The following is a 23,234-nucleotide window of genomic DNA, read 5'->3' as shown; positions in this document are numbered from 1 at the left end:
GGTAATTAATCAGCCTGTGAGTGCGCCTTTCTTTTTGCCCTTGGCTTTGCATCGCTTACAGCCTGGCTTGCAGCTCCAACGCTTCTGTTTTGCTTTAGTGCTACTGCTTCAGCACTATTGCTTCTGCGCTAATGCTTCAGCCTTAACGCTTCAGTGCTAATGCTTGTTTTTACTGATGCTTTGGCTTTTAAGTTTAAGTATTTTGTTATTGTTTTAGATATTGTTTGAGTACTTAGCCATACGGGTGTTATTGCGGCTGTAGGAAAACATATTTTGAGGCCACTCTAGAATCTACTGTAACACACATTTCTCTTACAATAATCATTTACATATCCCAGCTCTCACCACCAAATGGGGATCAAAGCAAATGGTTATCAGGAACTTTGAACCAGCTCACAGTTGGTGGTCGACTCCGAGGATTTCTTTAAGAGTATCACCTCAAGGCTTTTGTATTGTCACACCCTTAAGGCCTGCCCACTCAAGACCTTTAAATCTGTAACACACGTTTCTTTTCACTGGACTTGGTGACTACAGTACCACCACAGTGTGTTCTGATCTCCAATAAAACATTCCTGCTGAGCACTACTTCTGAGTCATCTGGTCTGCTTCGTTGATTTCACAACACAGCCCTGCGCCTAGCCTGCCTCTCTATTGGTAAGCCCCAGCTCCGCTTGATGGTGTGCTTTTCGATCAAGTTGTAGCTGTAGATTGTTGTATGTTTTTGCCATTCTTTTTGTCTATTTTAGATTTTTTTTTATATAGACTGTACTGTATTTGATAATTTTGTATTATTTGTAATATCAAAGTTGTTTCTGTTTGTAATTATATGTTGTATGTTGTTTATGTAGCACCAGGGTCCTGGAGAAATGTTGTTTCATTTCACTATGTACTGCGTCAACTATGTGTAGTTGAAATGACAATAAAAGCTTCTTGACTCTTGACTTGACTTCTGATACTGATATGAAAACTAGATGAAAAATTAATAATCTGAGGGCAAATCATTCACATGTCTAAATGAAGTTTGAAAATTAATAAAGAACTTAGTTTCTTACTGAAGTGTTTCAGGTCTGCAGTGTGGATCCTTCAGTAAAACAGAGAGCTGCTCTACTCCTGAGTCTCCTTGTATTTTCCCACTCAGATTCAGATCCGTCTGCAGTATCGGGTTTATACCCAGAACTTCAGTCAGATGATCAGAAGCTTTCTGTGCATCAGGACTTTTCAACACCCTGTAGAGAGAAAGAACAGAGAAATGCTCACATTAATTATATTTACAACAATGTGATGCTAGCTTTTCTGTATTTGTTTGCTCCATGGTGGGAAACTAGTTTTAAAAATTAGCACTCAAACATTGTATAAATGTGACCAATGTCACAGTGCACTAGAGTGGTGCAAACAAAGAAACTTTACTAATGACTCAGAATTAAGGCTGTATTTTACATGTCCTGGGGAAAGCTCACCTCAGTGTCTTCAGTTTACATTTTTTATCATTCATAATATTCCTAAGCTCCTTCAGTCCAGATGCTCCAGGGTCGTTCCCTCTGAGGTCCAGCTCTATCAGGAGTGATGAGTGGTTCGACTTCAGAGCTTTAATCAGAGCAGTGTATCCTTCCTCTGTTATATTACAGTCTGAAAGTCTGGAAAAGGAGCAAAAAGTTAAATCACCCAAATGTGGGTTTGGGGAAATGTTCATAATATTAATTACTGTGTTATACATTATCAGATATATAAACAACATAAACATAATTTTTAGTGTGATTGCATAAGCAATCTTTTTTATTGTCGCTATTTTTTATTATTATTATTATTATTATTATTATTATTATTATTATCATTAGTGTGATTGCGTATTATCACTCTTTATTATTATTATTCTGGTTTCCTCGGCGTGCTACTAGTCCTAACTGCCCAGAGGCGGTTAAATATATTATTTGAGGATTTCTTGCGATAGTTTAAGCAACATATCGCTTAAACGGTAATAGCTAAAAACATAATTCCAACGCTAAAATGTTGCTCATGTTGTGCTTAAGTGTGCTATTACTTTTCATGCTAATAAGTATTATAGTTTATTTTATATGAATTTTTAAAAGCAATATGGACTTCAGACCGCTACTGTGTGTGTGTGTGTGTGTGTGTGTGTGTGTGCGTGTGTGTGTGTGTGCGTGTGTGTGTGTGTGCGTGTGTGTGTGTGTGATGTCAGCTAGAGTGAGGGAAGAGGGTTTTTTTTAAGGATGCATCGTCTTTAAACTGTTTCTGATGCACACACTAGTTCGTTTAGACTTCATATTTTAACTGTGACTTTAGTTTATATTTATTATATGAGAATTTCTTGCAATAGTTTAAGCAACATATCGCTTAAACGGTAATAGCTAGAAACATGCTGCCAACGCTAAAATGTTGCTCATGTTGTGCTTAGGTGAGCTCTTCCTTTTCATGCTGATAAGTATTATAGTTTATTTTATCTGGATTTTTAAATGTATTTTTCACAGACTTCAGACGGCTACTGTGTGTGACGTCAGCTAGAGTGAGGGAAGAGGGGTTTTTTTAAGGACGCATCATCTTTAAACTGTTCCTACCAGTGGTGTAGAGTTTTTGTACTTTACTTGAGTTTTTATATTTCTGTCAACTTTTACTTCGCTACTTTTTATAAAATTCTATACTTTTACTCCGATACATTTCTGTTCGACATTTTCTTTACTTACTACAAAAAAACCTGTGTCCAAATTTGCAGTAAAGTAAGTTTGTGGTTAGTGATGACTTTAGGCCATGTCCACACGGAGCTGGGGATTTTTAAAAACGGAGATTTTTCAACTTTGTCTTTTTTTTTATTCTGTCCACATGACCTATGTGTTAAAAATATCTTTGTCCACATGAAAACACAAAATGCCCTGTTATGTGCTGTCAGGAGCCTAGCCAATCAGAAGCCATGTTAAGTGCTGTCAGGAGCCTAGCCAATCAGAAGCCATGTTAAGTGCTATGAGGAGCCTAGCCAATCAGAAGCCCTGTTATGTGCTGTCAGGAGCCTAGCCAATCAGAAGCCATGTTAAGTGCTATGAGGAGCCTAGCCAATCAGAAGCCATGTTAAGTGCTGTCAGGAGCCTAGCCAATCAGAAGCCTAGACAAAACTTTATTACAGGTTCCGGTAGTTTAACAACAACGGTGCATCGCATGAAAGCGATGCCCTTGACATGTGAAAATTTCACTGTAGAATGTAGAAGTCTGACCAGGTCTCATCCAAAACCGCCATCGCTGTGTGTGTTGTGGGAGTTCTGTATGCAGCAGCAGTGAGCTCCGTATTACATTCCGGCCCTCTGTTCATGACCGTAATGTGTGAGTAACTGTGTGTGTATGTGCACGCATGTAAAAGTCCAGTAAACAACGTTAACACAGTCAGTAGTTTATGTACGTCTGCTATTGCACAAGATATCTTCATAAACAAAGCTGACGTCAAATCAAGGAGACCGGCTCACAGACAATGACGTCAATTCGTCAGAATCTCCGTTTCCCCTGTCCACACAACACCACTGAAAACTGTGAGTTTTGGAAAATCTTCACTTTGGAAGGAGTTTTCCAAAAGCTCTGTTTTCAGCGACCTCAAACTGCATTAGCATGTGGACGAAAGATCAAAACAGAGAAAAATCTCCCTTCTTAAAAATCCCCGGGTTCGAGTGGACATGGCCTTAGGTACAAGCTCACAGGTATGGAGACACTGATACTGTACACTTTATTACAATACAGTTCATTATGTTCTAAAGGCCTCTTCTTTCTTTCATGCAAGTCTTATTTTTTGGTGCTGCACTTATTGAGAAGTTTAAAAAAGAAAGCAATACAGAATAAAATTATATCATAATTCTCTAAATTATTACAGTCTTGCTTTTATATTCATTCTCTTCTACTTTTACTTTCCATACTTGAATACATTCAAGAAAATACTACTTTTGATGCTAATGATGATGCTAATGTTGATGCTAATGCCAATGTTAACGCTAATGCTAACATTAATGCTAATGCTAACATTGATGCTAATGTTACTGCAACATACACATGTGATGTATCAAACCGCTCAATGCTAATGCTAAGGTTGATGTTAATGCTAACGCTAATGCTAATGTCAATGCAAAAGCTAATGCTAACATTAATGCTAATGCTAACATTAATGCTAACGCTAAGGTTAATGCTAATGCTAGCGCCAATGCTAATGCTGATGCTAATGCTAACATTAACGCTAACCTTAATGCTGATGCTAACATTAATGCTAACGCTAACGCTAATACTAACATTAATGCTAACGTTGATGCTAATGCTAATGATAATGTTGATGCTAATGCCAATGTTAACGCTAATGCTAATGCTAACATTGATGCTAATGTTACTGCAACATACACATGTGATGTATCAAACTGCTCAGCACAATGAGGGGAAGTGAGTGACGTGTGTCCGGTTGACATCACATCACGTCACGTGACTCCCACCCATGGGAATTATGGGAAATAGCAAAATTACGGCAACATACACATGTGACATATCAAACCGCTCAGCACAATGAGGGGAAGTGCGTGATGTGTGTCCAATTATCTCCTCCATGAACTCGGGGATGAGTTTTGGCACGGCAAGCACCACTCACATTTTCTTCAGGAAATGTACATGTCTAGTTAGTGGTGCTTGCTATGCAAAGCATCACTATTATTATTCCTCATACTTATTATTATTATTATTATTATTATTATTATTAGTGGTGCTTGCTATGCAAAGCATCACTATTACTATTCCTCATACTTATTATTATTATGATTAGTGTTGCTTGCTATGCAAAGCATCACTATTATTATTCCTCATACGTATTATTATTATTATTATTATTATTATTATTATTATTATTACTATTATTATTATAATTCTTCTTCTTCCGTACAGATTTTGTCCGCTAACTAGTCCCGCACCGTTTATAATGGAGGTCTATGGGACAAAATTCCACTTTGAGCTTCCATACCGGGAATACCGGAATTCCGATTGCAAACGGTGCGGGACTAGTTAGCGGACAAAATCTGTACGGAAGAAGAAGAATTATAATAATAATAATAATAATAATAATAATAATAAGTATGAGGAATAATAATAGTGATGCTTTGCATAGCAAGCACCACTAATAATAATAATAATAATAATAATAATAATAATAATAATAATAATAATAATAATAATGAGTATGAGGAATAGTAATAGTGATGCTTTGCATAGCAAGCACCACTAATAATAATAACATAGTGTGCCAATACTTTTGTGATGTCAAAACTTTTGGAACTCTCCACCATTTATAATGGAGGTCTATGGGACAAAATTCCACTTTGAGCTTCCATACCGGGAATACTGGAATTCCGCTCGCTTATAAAAGTCATAGCACATCTTTCCCGAACAAGCCGCACGATTTGACACCTCATTTGTGGGTCTACGACAAACGGTGTGGGACTAGTTAGCGGACAAAATCTGTACGGAAGAAGAGGAATTATAATAATAATAATAATAATAATAATAATAATAAGTATGAGGAATAGTAATAGTGATGCTTTGCATAGCAAGCACCACTAATAATAATAATAATAAGTATGAGGAATAATAATAGTGATGCTTTGCATAGCAAGCACCACTAATAATAATAATAATAATAATAATAATAATAATAATAATAATAATAATAAGTATGAGGAATAATAATAGTGATGCTTTGCATAGCAAGCACCACTAATAATAATAATAATAATAATAATAATAATAATAATAATAATAATAAGTATGAGGAATAATAATAGTGATGCTTTGCATAGCAAGCACCACTAATAATAATAATAATAAGTATGAGGAATAGTAATAGTGATGCTTTGCATAGCAAGCACCACTAATAATAATAATAATAATAATAATAATAATAATAAGTATGAGGAATAGTAATAGTGATGCTTTGCATAGCAAGCACCACTAATAATAATAATAATAAGTATGAGGAATAGTAATAGTGATGCTTTGCATAGCAAGCACCACTAATAATAATAATAATAAGTATGAGGAATAATAATAGTGATGCTTTGCATAGCAAGCACCACTAATAATAATAATAATAATAATAATAATAATAATAATAATAATAATAATAATAATAATAATAATAAGTATGAGGAATAATAATAGTGATGCTTTGCATAGCAAGCACCACTAATAATAATAATAATAATAATAATAATAATAAGTATGAGGAATAATAATAGTGATGCTTTGCATAGCAAGCACCACTAATAATAATAATAATAATAATAATAAGTATGAGGAATAATAATAGTGATGCTTTGCATAGCAAGCACCACTAATAATAATAATAATAATAATATTAATAATAATAATAATAATAATAATAATAAGTATGAGGAATAATAATAGTGATGCTTTGCATAGCAAGCACCACTAATAATAATAATAATAATAATAATAATAATAATAATAATAATAATAATAATAATAATAATAATAAGTATGAGGAATAGTAATAGTGATGCTTTGCATAGCAAGCACCACTAATAATAATAATAATAAGTATGAGGAACAGTAATAGTGATGCTTTGCATAGCAAGCACCACTAATAATAATAATAATAATAAGTATGAGGAATTGTAATAGTGATGCTTTGCATAGCAAGCACCACTAATAATAATAATAATAATAAGTATGAGGAATTGTAATAGTGATGCTTTGCATAGCAAGCACCACTAACTAGACGTACATTTCCTGAAGAAAATGTGAGTGGTGCTTGCTGTGGCAAAACTCGGCCGTGACACACTTCAACTCATTGTGCTGAGCGGTGTGATATATCACATGTGTATGTTGCAGTAACATTAGCAACAATGTTAGCATTAGCATGAGCATTAACATTAGCATTAGCGCTGGCATTAGCATTATCATCAACGTTAGCATCAACGTTAGCATCAGCATTAGCACTAGCATTAGCATTACAAGAGCAGGAAGTAGACAAGATACAAGCAGCAGGAGAGATGAGAGAATGAGATATGAGAGAACAAGAAGAGAAGAGAGGCTATAAAAAATAAACAAAGAATAATTCATACAGTAGTGCTGGGATAAATCAGGAATGAAAAAAGAGGCGCACGTATAATATAGATTATTGTAAAATAATAGTAATAATAAAGGATCTACATGACACTGCTTCACACACAAGCTGTAAAAGAGATAATATTGCATGGTATACCTGTGAGAGAGAAAATGTAATGAATTTAATGAACTCCTTTTTAGTAGCAAGACTCTGAAATGATGGGAGGAGTCAGAAAAAAGATTGAATGAATTTTTCTAAAGTGTCATACTGTTTGTGTTAATTTGTGTTTATTATTAAACAATATTACATAAAAATGCCCTTACAAAACATGTTATTCTTGTTTACCCCCTCTCCTCAATTAGCCCCGGATGTTTCGGGCTCAGCCCCTGATGTTTTCAAATCCTAGATACGGCCCTGCTTCCTGCTCTTGGTGACTTTTCTATCCTATTTCTTTGAGGGTGGAATCATCAGAGAGTATCTCCGAGACTTGAGTAAAACGGTCAGTTACCATACTATTTCTAGTGCTGAGAATTCCTTTATCAACAGACAGAACAGCTGAATGATGGAGTCTGTTCTGGTCCATCGTTCACCTAAACCATGTCTGTATTTTACCTTAAATACTGCATTAGGTGATTAATAGAAAGTCATGATGTTCAGACTGTAATGTCTTAGAGCTTTAACAGTTTAGATTTTATTTAGATCTATCTTTAGGATGATTTAATTTAAGTTTTTTGTACGTCTTGGGTATGGAATAATAAACAAACGGTTCCTATATGTCAGGGGTTTTCAGAATCAAAGACAATGGGCCAAACTTTCTGACACAGCATACATTTGTTAGCCGACTTTTATCAACTGTATTATCATTAGACGTTAGACTTTTATCTCAGTAATAAGATTGTTGTGTTTTCTGACATTTTTATGGCTGTCCGGCGCAAGCTGTAAGGTGTTTTAGTCACGTGGTGTGAAAGCAGCGCTGTGCAGACCGATAGGTGGAGGACATTAAAGTATCGTGAGAGCTGTTCTAGAGCATATTCCAGCGCACACTCTCGCGGTATTTTGGTGTGTGTGTGTTTGTGTGTGTGTGTGTGTGTGGAGAGAGATGCCAGTCAAAATCATGTACAGTAAACGGCAACAGTGCTCAACTAAAACAATCAACATTTCATTAATTCCTCTACACTCCAGGGGCAAAATTCGGGATAAAACGTTTGGGGCTAGATTAAAATGATCCAGGGCTCAAGCCCAGAATGATTGGCCCTAGCGACGCCCCTGGTTTAATATTCAATGCCATTTTTATCAGAGGAAAATTAACTAAAAACTAATAAATCTGACATAAAATACTGATTAAATAGGATATTTTTATCAAAAGACACAGGACTAAACACTGTGTGAAAATGAACACTGGAACTGACCTGAGAGACTTGAGTAAATCTTCTGATTTTAGAATTTTATGCACTTCAAAAATTATAACTCATTTTAATGCATTTATAACTATTATAAGTTTATATCTGGTTTAAATCTGGTATTCACTACAATTTTCCTCTAATAGAAATAATGTCTCTGCATTTCAAATATAATGATAAAATACATAATATATTATATAACATACAATATTTTACTTTTTACTATCGTTAATATTTAAATATTTAATATTTAAGTAAAAAATAGAATTTAGATTTTTAGCCCTGTTGAGAGCACTAGTCTGCTCTGTGTGTTGAAGGTGAGGCTCAGGCAGCTCCTCACACACACAGCAGGCAGATACAGGTAAAGATCATGTATTAATCAAGGACAAGTGTTTAAGTAGGTGTTTTTCCTGAAGACTGATGATGATGCTGATCGTGCAGCTGCAGTGTAGCTGGTGTTCAAATGCCGAGTAGTTTTTTTATTATTTCATTAACTCTGTGGTGCACAATAAATAAGCAGAATAATATCTGTAACACCTTCATATTCTCTCCAAATACAGTATATATAGTATAAATTGTTTAACGTCGTCCTCCAAAAACAACTTGCTTTACAAGATTTGCTTTTAATATTAGTTTACATTTTCCTCATAGTTTCCCTGTTTTCTTCTATTATAATAGAATTTCATTGACTTCTAATACAGTGTAATTTCTTTTATAAAATCTCTCACATGTAGCATACATTCTTTGTTAATCTGTTTATTATTGAATAAGAGTCATTGTCATTGGGAAATTTACCCCTAAATGAGTTGCTGACTAATCTAGTCCTGCATGCTACTTATAAACTTTATAAGTACCAATGTCACTGATCTAGTAATGTATCCTGTTAAATAACTTACACAAGCTTCTGGAGTTTACAGGATGAATTCTTTAGTAGAGTAGAGATCTTATCCATTACTGAATTTCCCAGTGTGTTCTCACTCAGGTCCAGTTCTGTCAGGTGTGAAGGGTTTGAAGTAAGAGCTGATATCAGATCAGTACAGCCTCTGTGTGTAATACTGCTCTTATTCAGCCTGCAGACAGAGAACACAGCTGAGAGAATGTCTTTAAACAATTCACAAGATCAACCATCAAAAATAACTCCAATGTACCAGAAATACTGGAGTGATAATGTGTACAGTGGAATATCTTTAAAGATTTAATGTGAACACAAACAAAAGCACAAACAAAAGGTGAGGAATCAGACCACACACCTGAGTCTCTGAGGTCTACACTGTGGATCCTTCAGTAGAACAGAGAGCTGCTTCACTCCTGAGTCTCCAGATATTTTCCCACTCAGATCCAGTTCTCTCTGCAGTAAGGGGTTTGTACCCAGAACTTTAGTCAGATAATCACAGGCCTCTTCTGCTTCAGGACTCAAAATTCTGAAGAGAGAAAATATACTTCATTATGATACTGATACAAGAGCTCTGATTCTGGATGTTTTCCTACAAGATCCTGCTGTTAAATTAGGTGAACCAGCGCAGACATGATAATTTCCTTTCCATATGTCCATATAAGGGCATCTGTGTCACATTCATTCAGCTTTTTTTGTCTTCAGGAAGTGCTTCATTGTATGAGTGTCCAGTGTCTGTTCGAGGCAGATATGCCCGGTCAGCTCTCTAGTGAATTGGCTGCGTGCAGTGCGGGAGATTCCCTCCTTGCAAACTCTGATCCCATTTGGCTTTGTTTACCGGCCACGTGTCTGTGCCGAGGCGATGCAGTGGCTTAGATCACAGGGGTTTGTAGATGGAGTTATCAGAAGTGGAAAAGAAGATGGGTTCTTCCCTTTCTCTTGTCCTTTCCCCTGACTTTTCCTTTCCACTGGCTTCGGGAGCTCACAATGCAATTTCTCCCAGCTTGGAAGTGGATATTTATCTGTCCGCAGTGGGTTCTGTGGAATTCAATGCGGGTGACGAAGGGAATTCCTTCGTCAATTTGCCACCACAACCAGTGGCATTTAAGGAGCATCTTCGGCGTCATCACGCATGCTGTGGGGAAATGAAATTTAGATTGGCCGGAGCAGGAGCTGGCATCATCCGTTCAAAGCTAGACGACCACTTCACAATTTCAGGGAGTGCCCACTATCCTCAGCACACACCAAACTTTGTTCCTTCAGGAGGAACTTCTCTTCTTCCTGAGAAAAGGGGCCATAAAGCCCCTTTTACAGCTGGTATTTTGTTGTACCAAAGTCCAGTTCTGGACCTCCAAGCTTTGAACTCTGCCCTAAGAGGTTCAAGTTCAAGATGCTCACGACAAAACTGATTATGTCACAAATTAGATCCGAGGACTGGTTTGTGACGATAGACCTCAAGGATGCCTATTTTAACATAGGCATCCAGCCAGAACACAGGTAGTTCCTCAGGTTTGCTGTCGGGGGTGAAGCTTACCAGTTTCCGGTTCTTCCTTTTGGACTAGCTCTGTCGCCGCGCAGCTTCGGGAAGTGCATGGATGCTGCCCTGGCAACATTGCATCTCCATGGCATTTGTGTACTCAATTACCTGACTACTCGCTTATCCTGGCCCAGTCCAAGGCCATGGCAGCCAGTCCCCGGGATGCGGTGCTTGCTCATATGAGGTCTCTAGGCCTCAGGATCAACCCAGAGATGTGTGTGCTTTCTCCATCTCAGAGAACCACCTTCTCAGGGGTAATTTTGGATTTGGTGTAGGCATGTTCATCTGCTCGGGTGGCTTCCATACTGTTAGCAGTGAATTCTATTCAGCTAGACCAAAGCCTCTCTGTTGCTGAGGCGCAAAAAGTGCTCAGCCTCATGGTGGCAACATTAACCTTTTTTGTCTGATTCACATAAGGCCATTCCAGTTCTGGCTCAGCAGTGTGGGCTTTTATCCCTGTGGGCATCCTCTCTGTGTCATAAGGGTTATGCACTGCGGGCTTTGCACTGCAAAGACAAAACAGTGCAAAAACAATAATAACACAAACGCTGCTACTGCATTTTTGCACAATACGTGTTGTCAGGCTGATATACATACATATATATACACTATATTGCCAAAAGTATTTGCTCACCTGCCTTGACTCGCATATGAACTTAGGTGACATCCCATTCCTAATCCATAGGGTTCAATATGACATTGGTCCACCCTTTGCAGCTATAACAGCTTCAACTCTTCTGGGAAGGCTGTCCACAAGGTTTAGGAGTGTGTTTATGGGAATTTTTGACCATTCTTCCAGAAGTGCATTTGTGAGGTCACACACTGATGTTGGACGAGAAGGCCTGGCTCTCAGTTTCCGCTCTAATTCATCCCAAAGGTGTTCTATCGGGTTGAGGTCAGGACTCTGAGCAGGCCAGTCAAGTTCATCCACACCAGACTCTGTCATACATGTCTTTATGGACCTTGCTTTGTGCACTGGTGCACAGTCATGTTAGAAGAGGAAGGGGCCAGCCCCAAACTGTTCCCACAAAGTTGGGAGCATGGAATTGTCCAAAATGTCTTGGTATGCTGAAGCATTCAGAGTTCCTTTCACTGGAACTAAGGGGCCAAGCCCAGCTCCTGAAGAACAACCCCACACCATAATCCCCCCTCCACCAAACTTTACACTTGGCACAATGCAGTCAGACAAATACCGTTCTCCTGGCAACCACCAAACCCAGACTCGTCCATCAGATTGCCAGATGGAGAAGCGCGATCACTCCAAAGAACGCGTCTCCACTGCTCTAGAGTCCAGTGGCGGCGTGCTTTACACCACTGCATCCGACGCTTTGCATTGCACTTGGTGATGTATGGCTTGGATGCAGCTGCTCGGCCATGGAAACCCATTCCATGAAGCTCTCTGCGCACTGTTCTTGAGCTCATCTGAAGGCCACATGAAGTTTGGAGGTCTGTAGCGATTGACTCTGCAGAAAGTTGGCGACCTCTTCGCACTATGCGCCTCAGCATCCGCTGACCCTGCTCCGTCAGTTTACATAGCCTACCACTTCGTGGCTGAGTTGCTGTCGTTCCCAAACACTTCCACGTTCTTATAATACAGCTGACAGTTGACTGTGGAATATTTAGGAGCGAGGAAATTTCACGACTGGATTTGTTGCACAGGTGGCATCCTATCACAGTTCCACGCTGGAATTCACTGAGCTCCTGAGAGCGACCCATTCTTTCACAAATGATTGTAAAAACAGTCTGCATGCCTAGGTGCTTGATTTTATACACCTGTGGCCATGGAAGTGATTGGAACACCTGATTCTGATTATTTGGATGGGTGAGCGAATACTTTTGGCAATATAGTGTATATATATATATATATATATATACAGCCTGACAACACGTATTGTGCAAAAATGCAGTAGCATCGGTTGAGGTAGTGCAAATATAAATACACAAAAATATAGCAGCGGATGAAATATTAACAATGGTTGAGGTAGTGCAATTGGTAATGAACAATATAAGTTTGTTCACACAGGTAAAAGAGTGTGTGTGTGTGTGTGTGTCTGTGTGTGTGTGAATGAGACAGAGACTTTTGTACAGTTCAGTCCTTGGTGTTGAATGCTCCGGTACCTCTTTTCAGATGGCAGGAGGGTGAAGAGTGTGTGTGCGGAATGTCTGGGGTATGTAAAAGTGTGTGTGAGGGGTGTGTGGGGTGTGTAAGAGTGTGTGTGAGGGGTGTGTGTGGTGTGTAAGAGTGTGTGTGAGGGGTGTGTGTGGTGTGTAAGAGTGTGTGTGAGGGGTTTGTAAGAGTGTGTGTGAGGGGTGTGTGGGGTCATCCACAATGCTGTTGGCTTTGCGGATGAAGCGTGTAGTGTAAATGTCCGTGATAGAGGGAAGAGAGACTCTGATGATCTTCTCAGCTGTCCTCACTATCCGCCGAAGGATCTCGCGATCCAAGACAGTGCAGTTCCCAAATCAGGCAGTGATGCAGCTGCACAGGATGCTCTTAATGGTCCCTCTGTAGAAGTTCCTCAGCCTCCTCAGGAAGTAGAGGTGCTGCTGGGCTTTCTTGGTGATGGAGCTGGTGTTGAGTGACCAGGTGAGGTCCTCTGCCAGGTGAACACCAAGAAATTTGGTGCTCTTTACAATCTCCACATTGGACCTGCGATGTTCAGTGGAGAGTGGTCACTTTGTGTTCTCCTAAAATCAACAACCATCTCTTTCGTTTTCTGCATGTTAAGAGACTGTAGAGAGTTTAAAAGATTGTAGGCTTTACACCATGGTGTTAGACGCTGCACCTCCTCTCTGTATGCTGACTCATCATTCTTGCTGATGAGACCCACCACAGTCGTGTCTTCGAATTTAATGATATGGTTGGAGCTGTGCATCGCTGCACAGTCATGAGTCAACAAAGTGAACAGCAGTGGACTGAGCACACAGCCCTGAGGGGCTCCAGTGCTCAGTGTGGTGGTACTGGAGATGCTGTTCCTGATCTGGACTGACTGAGGTCTCCCAGTCAGGAAATCCAGGATCCAATTGCAGAGAGAGGTGTTCAGACCTAGCAGGCTCAGCTTTTCAATCAGCTGCTGAGGGATGATTGTGATGAATGCTGAACTGAAATCTATGAACAGCATTCGTATGTATGAGTCCTTACAGTCCAGGTCGGTGAAGGCCAGATGGAGGGTTGTGGTGATGGCATCATCCGTGGAGTGGTTAGGACGATACACAAACTGCAAGGGGTCCAGTGAGGGTGGTAGCTGTGTCTTGATGCGCCTCATGACGAGCCTCTCGAAGCATTTCATCATGATTGGTGTGAGTGCAACGAGACAATAGTCATTGAGGCAGGAAACTGTAGACTTCTTAGGCACAGAGACGATGGTTGTTGTCTTGAGGCACGTTGGGATGATGGAGCTGCTCAGAGAGATGTTGAAGATGTCAGTGAAGACATCTGCTAGCTCTTCTGCACACTCCCTGAGCACTCTGCCAGGAATGTTGTCTGGTCCAGCAGACTTCCGTGGGTTAACTCTGCATAGTGTTCTCTTCACGTCAGCTGTGGTGAGACAGAGCACCTGGTCGTTAGGAGGAGGGATGGTCTTCCTCACTGTTACATTGTTCTGTGCCTCCAACCGAGCGAAGAACACAGGCAGGTGATATTGTCCTGTAGTTGGTGATCACCTCAATGCCCTGCCACATGCGTCGTGAGTCACCGCTGTCCTGGCAGTGGCTGTGGATTCTCTGGGCATGTGCGCACTTCACCTCTCTGAAGACTCGGGACAGTTTGGCCCTTGCTGTTTAAAGGCCGCCTTGTCCCCTGGTCTGAAGGCAGAGTCTCTGGACTTCAGAATAGCACGCACTTTTGCAATAATCCACGGCTTCTGGTTGGAGCATGTGGTGATGGTCTTGGAGATCATCGATGCACTTGCCGATGTAGCCGGTCACTGATGACGTGTATTCCTCCAAGTTGATAGAGTTGCCATTGGTTGCAGCCTCCCTAAACATGTCCCAATCAGTGAACTCAAAACAGTCCTGAAGAGCAGAGATGGCTCCTGCTGGCCAGGTTTTAACCTGTTTTAGAACCAGTTTAGAGCATCTGATGAGTGGTCTGTATGCTGGAATCAACATAACAGAGATGTGGCCTAAGTAGCCGAGGTGGGGGCGGGGCTACACACGATACACACCGGGAATGTTTGAGTAAACAACATCCAGCATGTTCGCCCCTCTCATTGCAAAGTCCACATGCTGATGGAATTTAGGGAGCACTGTTTTGAGATTTGCATGATTGAAATCTCTGGCGATAATAAACAGACTGTTGGGGTGAGCATTCTGCAGCTCGCTAATAGCTCTGTAGAGCTCACACAGAGCCTCCTTAGCATTAGTGCTGGGGTGAATGCACACTCCGAAATTGAAAGTGGTAGTGTATTCACATGGCAAATAAAAAAGGTCTGCATCTAACAGTTACAAACTCCACTACCGATGAGCAGTAGTTAGACACAAGCACAGAGTCCTTGCACCATTCCGTGTTGATGTAAACACACACACCGCCACCGCGAGTCTTACCGCACAGAGTTGCATTCCTGTTGGCATGAAACACGGTTAGCCTGGCTAGCTGAATGGCGGCGTCCGGAACTCTGTCGCTGAGCCACGTCTCCGTGAAAACAAGGACGCAGCAGTCTCTGTACTCACGCCGAGTATTTCGCTGGAGTCAGATGTAGTCCAGTTTATTGTCCAGTGAGCAGACTTTCAATGAGGACAAGATGATGGAGGGGAGTGCTGGCCGGCTAGGGTTTGTTTTTAGCCTAGCACAGACACCCACCCATTTTCCGCACTTCCGCTTCCTCGAGCACCGCTTGCGACATCCTCTCTCCTGGCCACTGGCATCAGGCGATGCTGAGGACTGCAGGCCTGGTCCTCGTAGCAAGCTGAGGTCGTGAAGTTTGCAGAGTATATCATCATGCAGGTTAGTAACTGCATGATTTCTGAGCTGTAGTAACGTCTGGCGGTTGTAGACTTGAACACCACTGTCTTTGGTGTCCATGCACCTTGAAATTGGGGCAAAAACAAAGACGTAGTACCATTTTGGTTCTGGAGTGGCCGCTGTGTGCTACTGCCGCACCACCATCTTGGGACATGTAACTAACTTTAAAAAAGATAAAACATCTTTGTTATGTTCAAAATATAAAACAACTCACCTCAAAATTAATCTAGAGTTTAGATTCCCTAGAAAATATCTAAAAATGTTCCAGTCTGACACCCTGTAGTTTCCTCTGAGATCCAGCTCTTTCAGAGATGATGAGGAGTTTGATTCCAGAGCTTTAGCCAGATCACCACATTGTGTTTGTGTGAGACTACAGTTATTTAGTCTGAAAGAAAATGTTAATAAAGGACATTTCACAGTGAGACAGAGACATGACAGTGACAGTACAGCATCACTGAAGGGTTTGGGATTAATAGTCATTTCAGTTCAGGACAGAAGACAAGAGTTAGAAGCACTATTTAAGAGAAGCACATGTCATATTTCATACCAGATTCCTATAATTGGATTAATAATAATAAAAGAAATAATAAAGCAGGGATTACATGTTTATAATTAAAATTTTAATAGTTTCTTTTAGTTATTCGTAAAGTTAACCTATGCCAGATAAACAATTAGAATTCAGAAATCTTTACTGTAAATTCAAAATGAAATAAAATATAGATCTTTTTGCATTTATTTTTTTAAAAAGAGTAAATAATTTACTTCAGTTTCTCCAGAGTGCAGTTTGAGTTCTGCAGTAGATCAGAAATCTGCTTCATTCCTGTGTCTCCAATTGTATTGTGACTCAGGTCCAGCTCCTTGAGGTGTGAGGGGTTTGTTCTCAGAGCTGATACAACAGCAGTACAGTCATCTTCAGTGAGACTGCAATTACACAACCTACAGAGAGAGAGAGACAGAGAGAGAGAGAGAGGGAGGGAGAGAGAGAGAGAGAGAGAGAGAGAGAGAGAGAAAGAAAATAGATTGAGCAGGTTGACTAATTTCATTACGATTACTTATTACCTCTGGATTAAGTGCTAGTTTGTGACCAATGTTTATAACATTTCTAGAATGATTTCTGTTACTTTTAGTATATTCAGAATTATAGTTTCAATACACAGACTGATCCAGCTAGAGGTTATAGGATATTAAATAGAAAATATAATATAAAAATTATATTAATAATATATATATTTATATATATATATTTGTTATTTCAAACACAAACACCTCCGCTAAGACCTCTGCTCTTTCTATCATTACTGATTTTATTATAAATTCTGACTTTACCCCAGTTTCAGCAGTTTGAATTGTTGATTCTTCAGCACACCACAGAGCTCCTTCATTCCTGATCCTCCCAGTTTATTCCCACTCAGCTCCAGTTCTCTCAGGTGTGAGGGGTTTAAACCCAGAGCTGATGCCAGAGCAGCACAACCTTCATTTGTCATCCTGCTGTTATTTACCCTGGATAGAGAGACACAACAAGGAAGAAAAGTCTTTAGTTTTATATTGTTTTAATGTAAAATATATAGTTTAAAAGTAAATTAAATTCTTACATTAATGACATTATATACACTAAAGTGTTTACATTAAAATAAGTGACAAATACTAACTTGAGTATCTCTGGTCTGCAGTGTGAATCCTCCAGTAGAGCAGAGAGCTGCTTCACCTGGGAGTCTCCAGATATTTTCTCACTCACATTGAGTTCTCTCTGTAGTAAGGGGTTCACTCCCAGAACTCTAGAAAGTAAATCACAGCCTTCCTGTGCAGCAGAACTTTTCAACAACCTGCAGAGAAAGAAAGGAAGAAGATTGTATACAAGGGGAAAACATAAGAAACTCTTAAAATTTACAAACAGTTTCTTAAAAGTTTAGCGCTACAGGGGGCGCTACAGAGCAGCCAATGGAGTAAGACGTGTGTTTTGACACTCCCGCAGAGATTGTTAATTGTTATTTTATAGCGCAATTTAGACTATTTTTTGACATATTTACCCCTGGTGTATTTTGTGAAAGCTTTTTTCACCACCTGGACATATTATTATAGCTGCTAAATCTACAAAAACCTGTGCCACAACAACCCAGCAACGGAGGCCTGCTGCACAGGTACCGATCCCGGACACAGGGGCTTTGTCTTCAACCCGCAGCTTGACTACTCCAAAGGAAGTCATGCAGGTAATTGATGCGGAGTCCCTGAAGTGAGAATTGCTAAACTCATTGAAGGAGCAGACATTGCAGAGATCTTTAAAACCGAACTTCAAGCGGCACTGGGTCATGATTAGTCCACAATTAGAGCTGACCTACAATCAGTAAAAACACAACTGGCAAATGATAAGGCCGCTTTAGACACCGAGTTGGCTGCACTCAAAGGTACAGTGGGGGAAATGGGGGACTCTCTCTCAGTCTGTACCGATGATATAGTTGAGCTTAAGAACAAGCACAAGAACATTTGTTTCATTGGAAAAAAAGTGTGAAGACCTTGAATCTCGGTCGCGACGGAATAACATCAGGATAGTTGGGGTTCCTGAGGATATAGTCATCAACACTACAGTTGTGGCTACACTGCTTAAGGACGCTTTTAAACTGGAGGAAACGCCACTGTTGGACAGAGCGCACAGTACCTCTCAGCCGAAGCCAAAACAAGGTGAGCGACCACGCACCGTTATCACCAGGTTTCATTATTATAGCGACTGTAAGAAAGTTCTCCGGCGTGCGAGAGAGAGTCGACAGGTTGCTGTCTGAGAAATGAGGATCTCCTCGATCATACTGCCAAGGTGGCCCAGGCTCGAGCGACCTTTAATGAGGTCAGGGGTATATCGCGCAGCATGGAAGGGGTTCGTTATGGTGTTTTCTTTCTGGCACGCCTTCGCATCATTTATAAGGGTGTGGAAAAAGACTTTGTTTCTGCAGAAGAGGCCAAGGAGTATATAAAAACGATGAACATAAGGTAGTGTTTTTACCCAGTGTTAATTACTGAATTACTGTTTTGCAATAATGTCATAATCAGTTTTCTTCCTTTCTGTTATATAACGGGGGATATCATTATTGGAAGTGCCTACTATTTACTATTAAGACTCTGTGGGAGTCATCAATATCTCAGGTTCAGGTTAAGCTCAGTTTATTCTCCAAGTTGATGTCACAGTTTTGTGGCAGCAATGTTTTTCTTCTCTTGTTCTTGTATTGTTGTCTCCCTTTTGGAGACTCCCCCCCCCTTCTCTTTGGGGGCATGTATATGTTCATTGGTCTTTGTGTGTTTGGGGGGAGGGGGTCCTGGCCACTTGGAAGTATTTATTTGTTCTTAAATTCACTTTTACTTAAATGTGTTCTGTTAAGTTGAATTCTGGTATTCCTGGTGTAGGCACACCTGTTTGTTTCATTAGTTGGAATAGTGGGCATGAGTAGCCCATCTAAACATGGTAAAGTTTTAGGCTTAACTCAGACATAGTGTTTTTGCAAGAGACTCTTCTCAAATTTAAAGATTATCACAGGCTGCGGGCTCATTGGATAGGGCATGTCTTTCATTCTAACTTTAATTCTAAATCAAACTATGTTGATCAATAAAAATATTCAATTTCTACCTACTGATGTTATTGCTGATAAAAATGGCAGATACCTTATAGTTGTTGGTACGTTAATGCAAACAAAGGTGCTGCTGGTATATGTCTATGCACCTAACTTTGATGACGTTGAATTCTCCAACAGATTACTCAGTAACATACCTCATTTAAATTCTCATTTGATGATTTTCGGAGGTGATTTGAATTGTGTACTTGACCCAGTGCTAGATAGATCTAGTTCACGACCAACATCTCAGTCAGCTATGTCAAAATCTTTTTCAGACTTTATGAGCCAAAATGGGTTGGTTGACCCTCGGAGAGTTCGTAATCCTATAATAAAGAAATTTTCCTTCTTCTCTCAGGTCCATCAATCATACTCAAGAATAGATTGTATGTATGAGTCCTTACAGTCCAGGTCGGTGAAGGCCAGATGGAGGGTTGTGGTGATGGCATCATCCGTGGAGTGGTTAGGACGATACGTAAACTGCAAGGGGTCCAGTGAGGGTGGTAGCTGTGTCTTGATGCGCCTCATGACGAGCCTCTCGAAGCATTTCATCATGATTGGTGTGAGTGCAACGAGACAATAGTCATTGAGGCAGGAAACTGGAGACTTCTTAGGCACAGATACGATGGTTGTTGTCTTGAGGCACTTTGGGATGATGGAGCTGCTCAGAGAGATGTTGAAGATGTCAGTGAAGACATCTGCTAGCTCTTCTGCACACTCCCTGAGCACTCTGCCAGGAATGTTGTCTGGTCCAGCAGACTTCCGTGGGTTAACTCTGCATAGTGTTCTCTTCACGTCAGCTGTGGTGAGACAGAGCACTGGGTCATTAGGAGGAGGGATGGTCTTCCTCACTGTTACATTGTTCTGTGCCTCCAACCGAGCGAAGAACACAGGCAGGTGATATTGTCCTGTAGTTGGTGATCACCTCAATGCCCTGCCACATGCGCCGTGAGTCGCCGCTGTCCTGGCAGTGGCTGTGGATTCTCTGGGCATGTGCGCACTTCACCTCTCTGATGACTCGGGACAGTTTGGCCCTTGCTGTTTAAAGGCCGCCTTGTCCCCTGGTCTGAAGGCAGAGTCTCTGGACTTCAGAATAGCACGCACTTTTGCAATAATCCACGGCTTCTGGTTGGAGCATGTGGTGATGGTCTTGGAGATCATCGATGCACTTGCCGATGTAGCCGGTCACTGATGACGTGTATTCCTCCAAGTTGATAGAGTTGCCATTGGTTGCAGCCTCCCTAAACATGTCCCAATCAGTGAACTCAAAACAGTCCTGAAGAGCAGAGATGGCTCCTGCTGGCCAGGTTTTAACCTGTTTTAGAACCAGTTTAGAGCATCTGATGAGTGGTCTGTATGCTGGAATCAACATAACAGAGATGTGGTCTAAGTAGCCGAGGTGGGGGCGGGGCTACACACGATACACACCGGGAATGTTTGAGTAAACAACATCCAGCATGTTCGCCCCTCTCATTGCAAAGTCCACATGCTGATGGAATTTAGGGAGCACTGTTTTGAGATTTGCATGATTGAAATCTCTGGCGATAATAAACAGACTGTTGGGGTGAGCATTCTGCAGCTCGCTAATAGCTCTGTAGAGCTCACACAGAGCCTCCTTAGCATTAGTGCTGGGGTGAATGCACACTCCGAAATTGAAAGTGGTAGTGTATTCACATGGCAAATAAAAAAGGTCTGCATCTAACAGTCACAAACTCCACTACCGATGAGCAGTAGTTAGACACAAGCAGAGAGTCCTTGCACCATTCCGTGTTGATGTAAACACACACACCGCCACCGCGAGTCTTACCACACAGAGCTGCATTCCTGTTGGCATGAAACACGGTTAGCCTGGCTAGCTGAATGGCGGCGTCCGGAACTCTGTCGCTGAGCCACGTCTCCGTGAAAACAAGGACGCAGCAGTCTCTGTACTCACGCCGAGTATTTCGCTGGAGTCAGATGTAGTCCAGTTTATTGTCCAGTGAGCAGACTTTCAATGAGGACAAGATGATGGAGGGGAGTGCTGGCCGGCTAGGGTTTGTTTTTAGCCTAGCACAGACACCCACCCATTTTCTGCACTTCCGCTTCCTCGAGCACCGCTTGCGACATCCTCTCTCCTGGCCACTGGCATCAGGCGATGCTGAGGACTGCAGGCCTGGTCCTCGTAGCAAGCCGAGGTCGCGAAGTTTGCAGAGTATATCATAATGCAGGTTAGTAACTGCATGATTTCTGAGCTGTAGTAACGTCTGGCGGTTGTATACATGAACACCACTGTCTTTGGTGTCCATGCACCTTGAAATTGGGGCAAAAACAAAGACATAGTACCATTTTGGTTCTGGAGTGGCCGCTGTGTGCTACTGCCGCACCACCATCTTGGGACATGTAACTAACTTTAAAAAAGATAAAACATCTTTGTTATGTTCAAAATATAAAACAACTCACCTCAAAATTAATCTAGAGTTTAGATTCCCTAGAAAATATCTAAAAATGTTCCAGTCTGACACCCTGTAGTTTCCTCTGAGATCCAGCTCTTTCAGAGATGATGAGGAGTTTGATTCCAGAGCTTTAGCCAGATCACCACATTGTGTTTGTGTGAGACTACAGTTATTTAGTCTGAAAGAAAATGTTAATAAAAGACATTTCACAGTGAGACAGAGACATGACAGTGACAGTACAGCATCACTGAAGGGTTTGGGATTAATAGTCATTTCAGTTCAGGACAGAAGACAAGAGTTAGAAGCACTATTTAAGAGAAGCACATGTCATATTTCATACCAGATTCCTATAATTGGATTAATAATAATAAAAGAAATAATAAAGCAGGGATTACATGTTTATAATTAAAATTTTAATAGTTTCTTTTAGTTATTCGTAAAGTTAACCTATGCCAGATAAACAATTAGAATTCAGAAATCTTTACTGTAAATTCAAAATGAAATAAAATATAGATCTTTTTGCATTTATTTTTTTAAAAAGAGTAAATAATTTACTTCAGTTTCTCCAGAGTGCAGTTTGAGTTCTGCAGTAGATCAGAAATCTGCTTCATTCCTGTGTCTCCAATTGTATTGTGACTCAGGTCCAGCTCCTTGAGGTGTGAGGGGTTTGTTCTCAGAGCTGATACAACAGCAGTACAGTCATCTTCAGTGAGACTGCAATTACACAACCTACAGAGAGAGAGAGAGAGAGAGAGAGAGAGGGAGGGAGGGAGAGAGAGAGAGAGAGAGAGAGAGAGAGAGAGAGAGAGAGAGAGAGAGAGAAAGAAAATAGATTGAGCAGGTTGACTAATTTCATTACGATTACTTATTACCTCTGGATTAAGTGCTAGTTTGTGACCAATGTTTATAACATTTCTAGAATGATTTCTGTTACTTTTAGTATATTCAGAATTATAGTTTCAATACACAGACTGATCCAGCTAGAGGTTATAGGATATTAAATAGAAAATATAATATAAAAATTATATTAATAATATATATATTTATATATATATATTTGTTATTTCAAACACAAACACCTCCGTTAAGACCTCTGCTCTTTCTATCATTACTGATTTTAATGTAAATTCTGACTTTACCCCAGTTTCAGCAGTTTGAATTGTTGATTCTTCAGCACACCACAGAGCTCCTTCATTCCTGATCCTCCCAGTTTATTCCCACTCAGCTCCAGTTCTCTCAGGTGTGAGGGGTTTAAACCCAGAGCTGATGCCAGAGCAGCACAACCTTCATTTGTCATCCTGCTGTTATTTACCCTGGATAGAGAGAC

General features: G+C 40.4%; 1 protein-coding gene across 1 annotated transcript in view; it reads right to left on the bottom strand.

The window, feature by feature from the left end:
• Window positions 1–1,033: 1,033 nt before the first annotated feature.
• The window catches only part of LOC131351783 (NACHT, LRR and PYD domains-containing protein 3-like), a 118,514-nt gene continuing 96,313 nt past the window's right edge, over window positions 1,034–23,234 (bottom strand). Inside the window, exons 11-21 of the mRNA XM_058387370.1 lie at window positions 23,047–23,220; window positions 22,463–22,636; window positions 21,915–22,085; window positions 17,532–17,705; window positions 17,209–17,382; window positions 16,645–16,818; window positions 16,097–16,267; window positions 9,741–9,911; window positions 9,387–9,560; window positions 1,458–1,634; window positions 1,034–1,226 (exon numbers count right to left, since the gene is read on the bottom strand). Coding sequence (XP_058243353.1) covers window positions 1,049–1,226; window positions 1,458–1,634; window positions 9,387–9,560; window positions 9,741–9,911; window positions 16,097–16,267; window positions 16,645–16,818; window positions 17,209–17,382; window positions 17,532–17,705; window positions 21,915–22,085; window positions 22,463–22,636; window positions 23,047–23,220 — 1,912 coding nt within the window. The 3' untranslated portion in view covers window positions 1,034–1,048. The remainder of the gene's footprint in view (window positions 1,227–1,457; window positions 1,635–9,386; window positions 9,561–9,740; window positions 9,912–16,096; window positions 16,268–16,644; window positions 16,819–17,208; window positions 17,383–17,531; window positions 17,706–21,914; window positions 22,086–22,462; window positions 22,637–23,046; window positions 23,221–23,234) is intronic.

This window comes from Hemibagrus wyckioides, linkage group LG04 (genome assembly GCF_019097595.1).
Source record: "Hemibagrus wyckioides isolate EC202008001 linkage group LG04, SWU_Hwy_1.0, whole genome shotgun sequence".
Classification (NCBI taxonomy): Eukaryota; Metazoa; Chordata; class Actinopteri; order Siluriformes; family Bagridae; genus Hemibagrus; species Hemibagrus wyckioides.
This window is presented reverse-complemented; position numbering and strand designations above follow the sequence as displayed.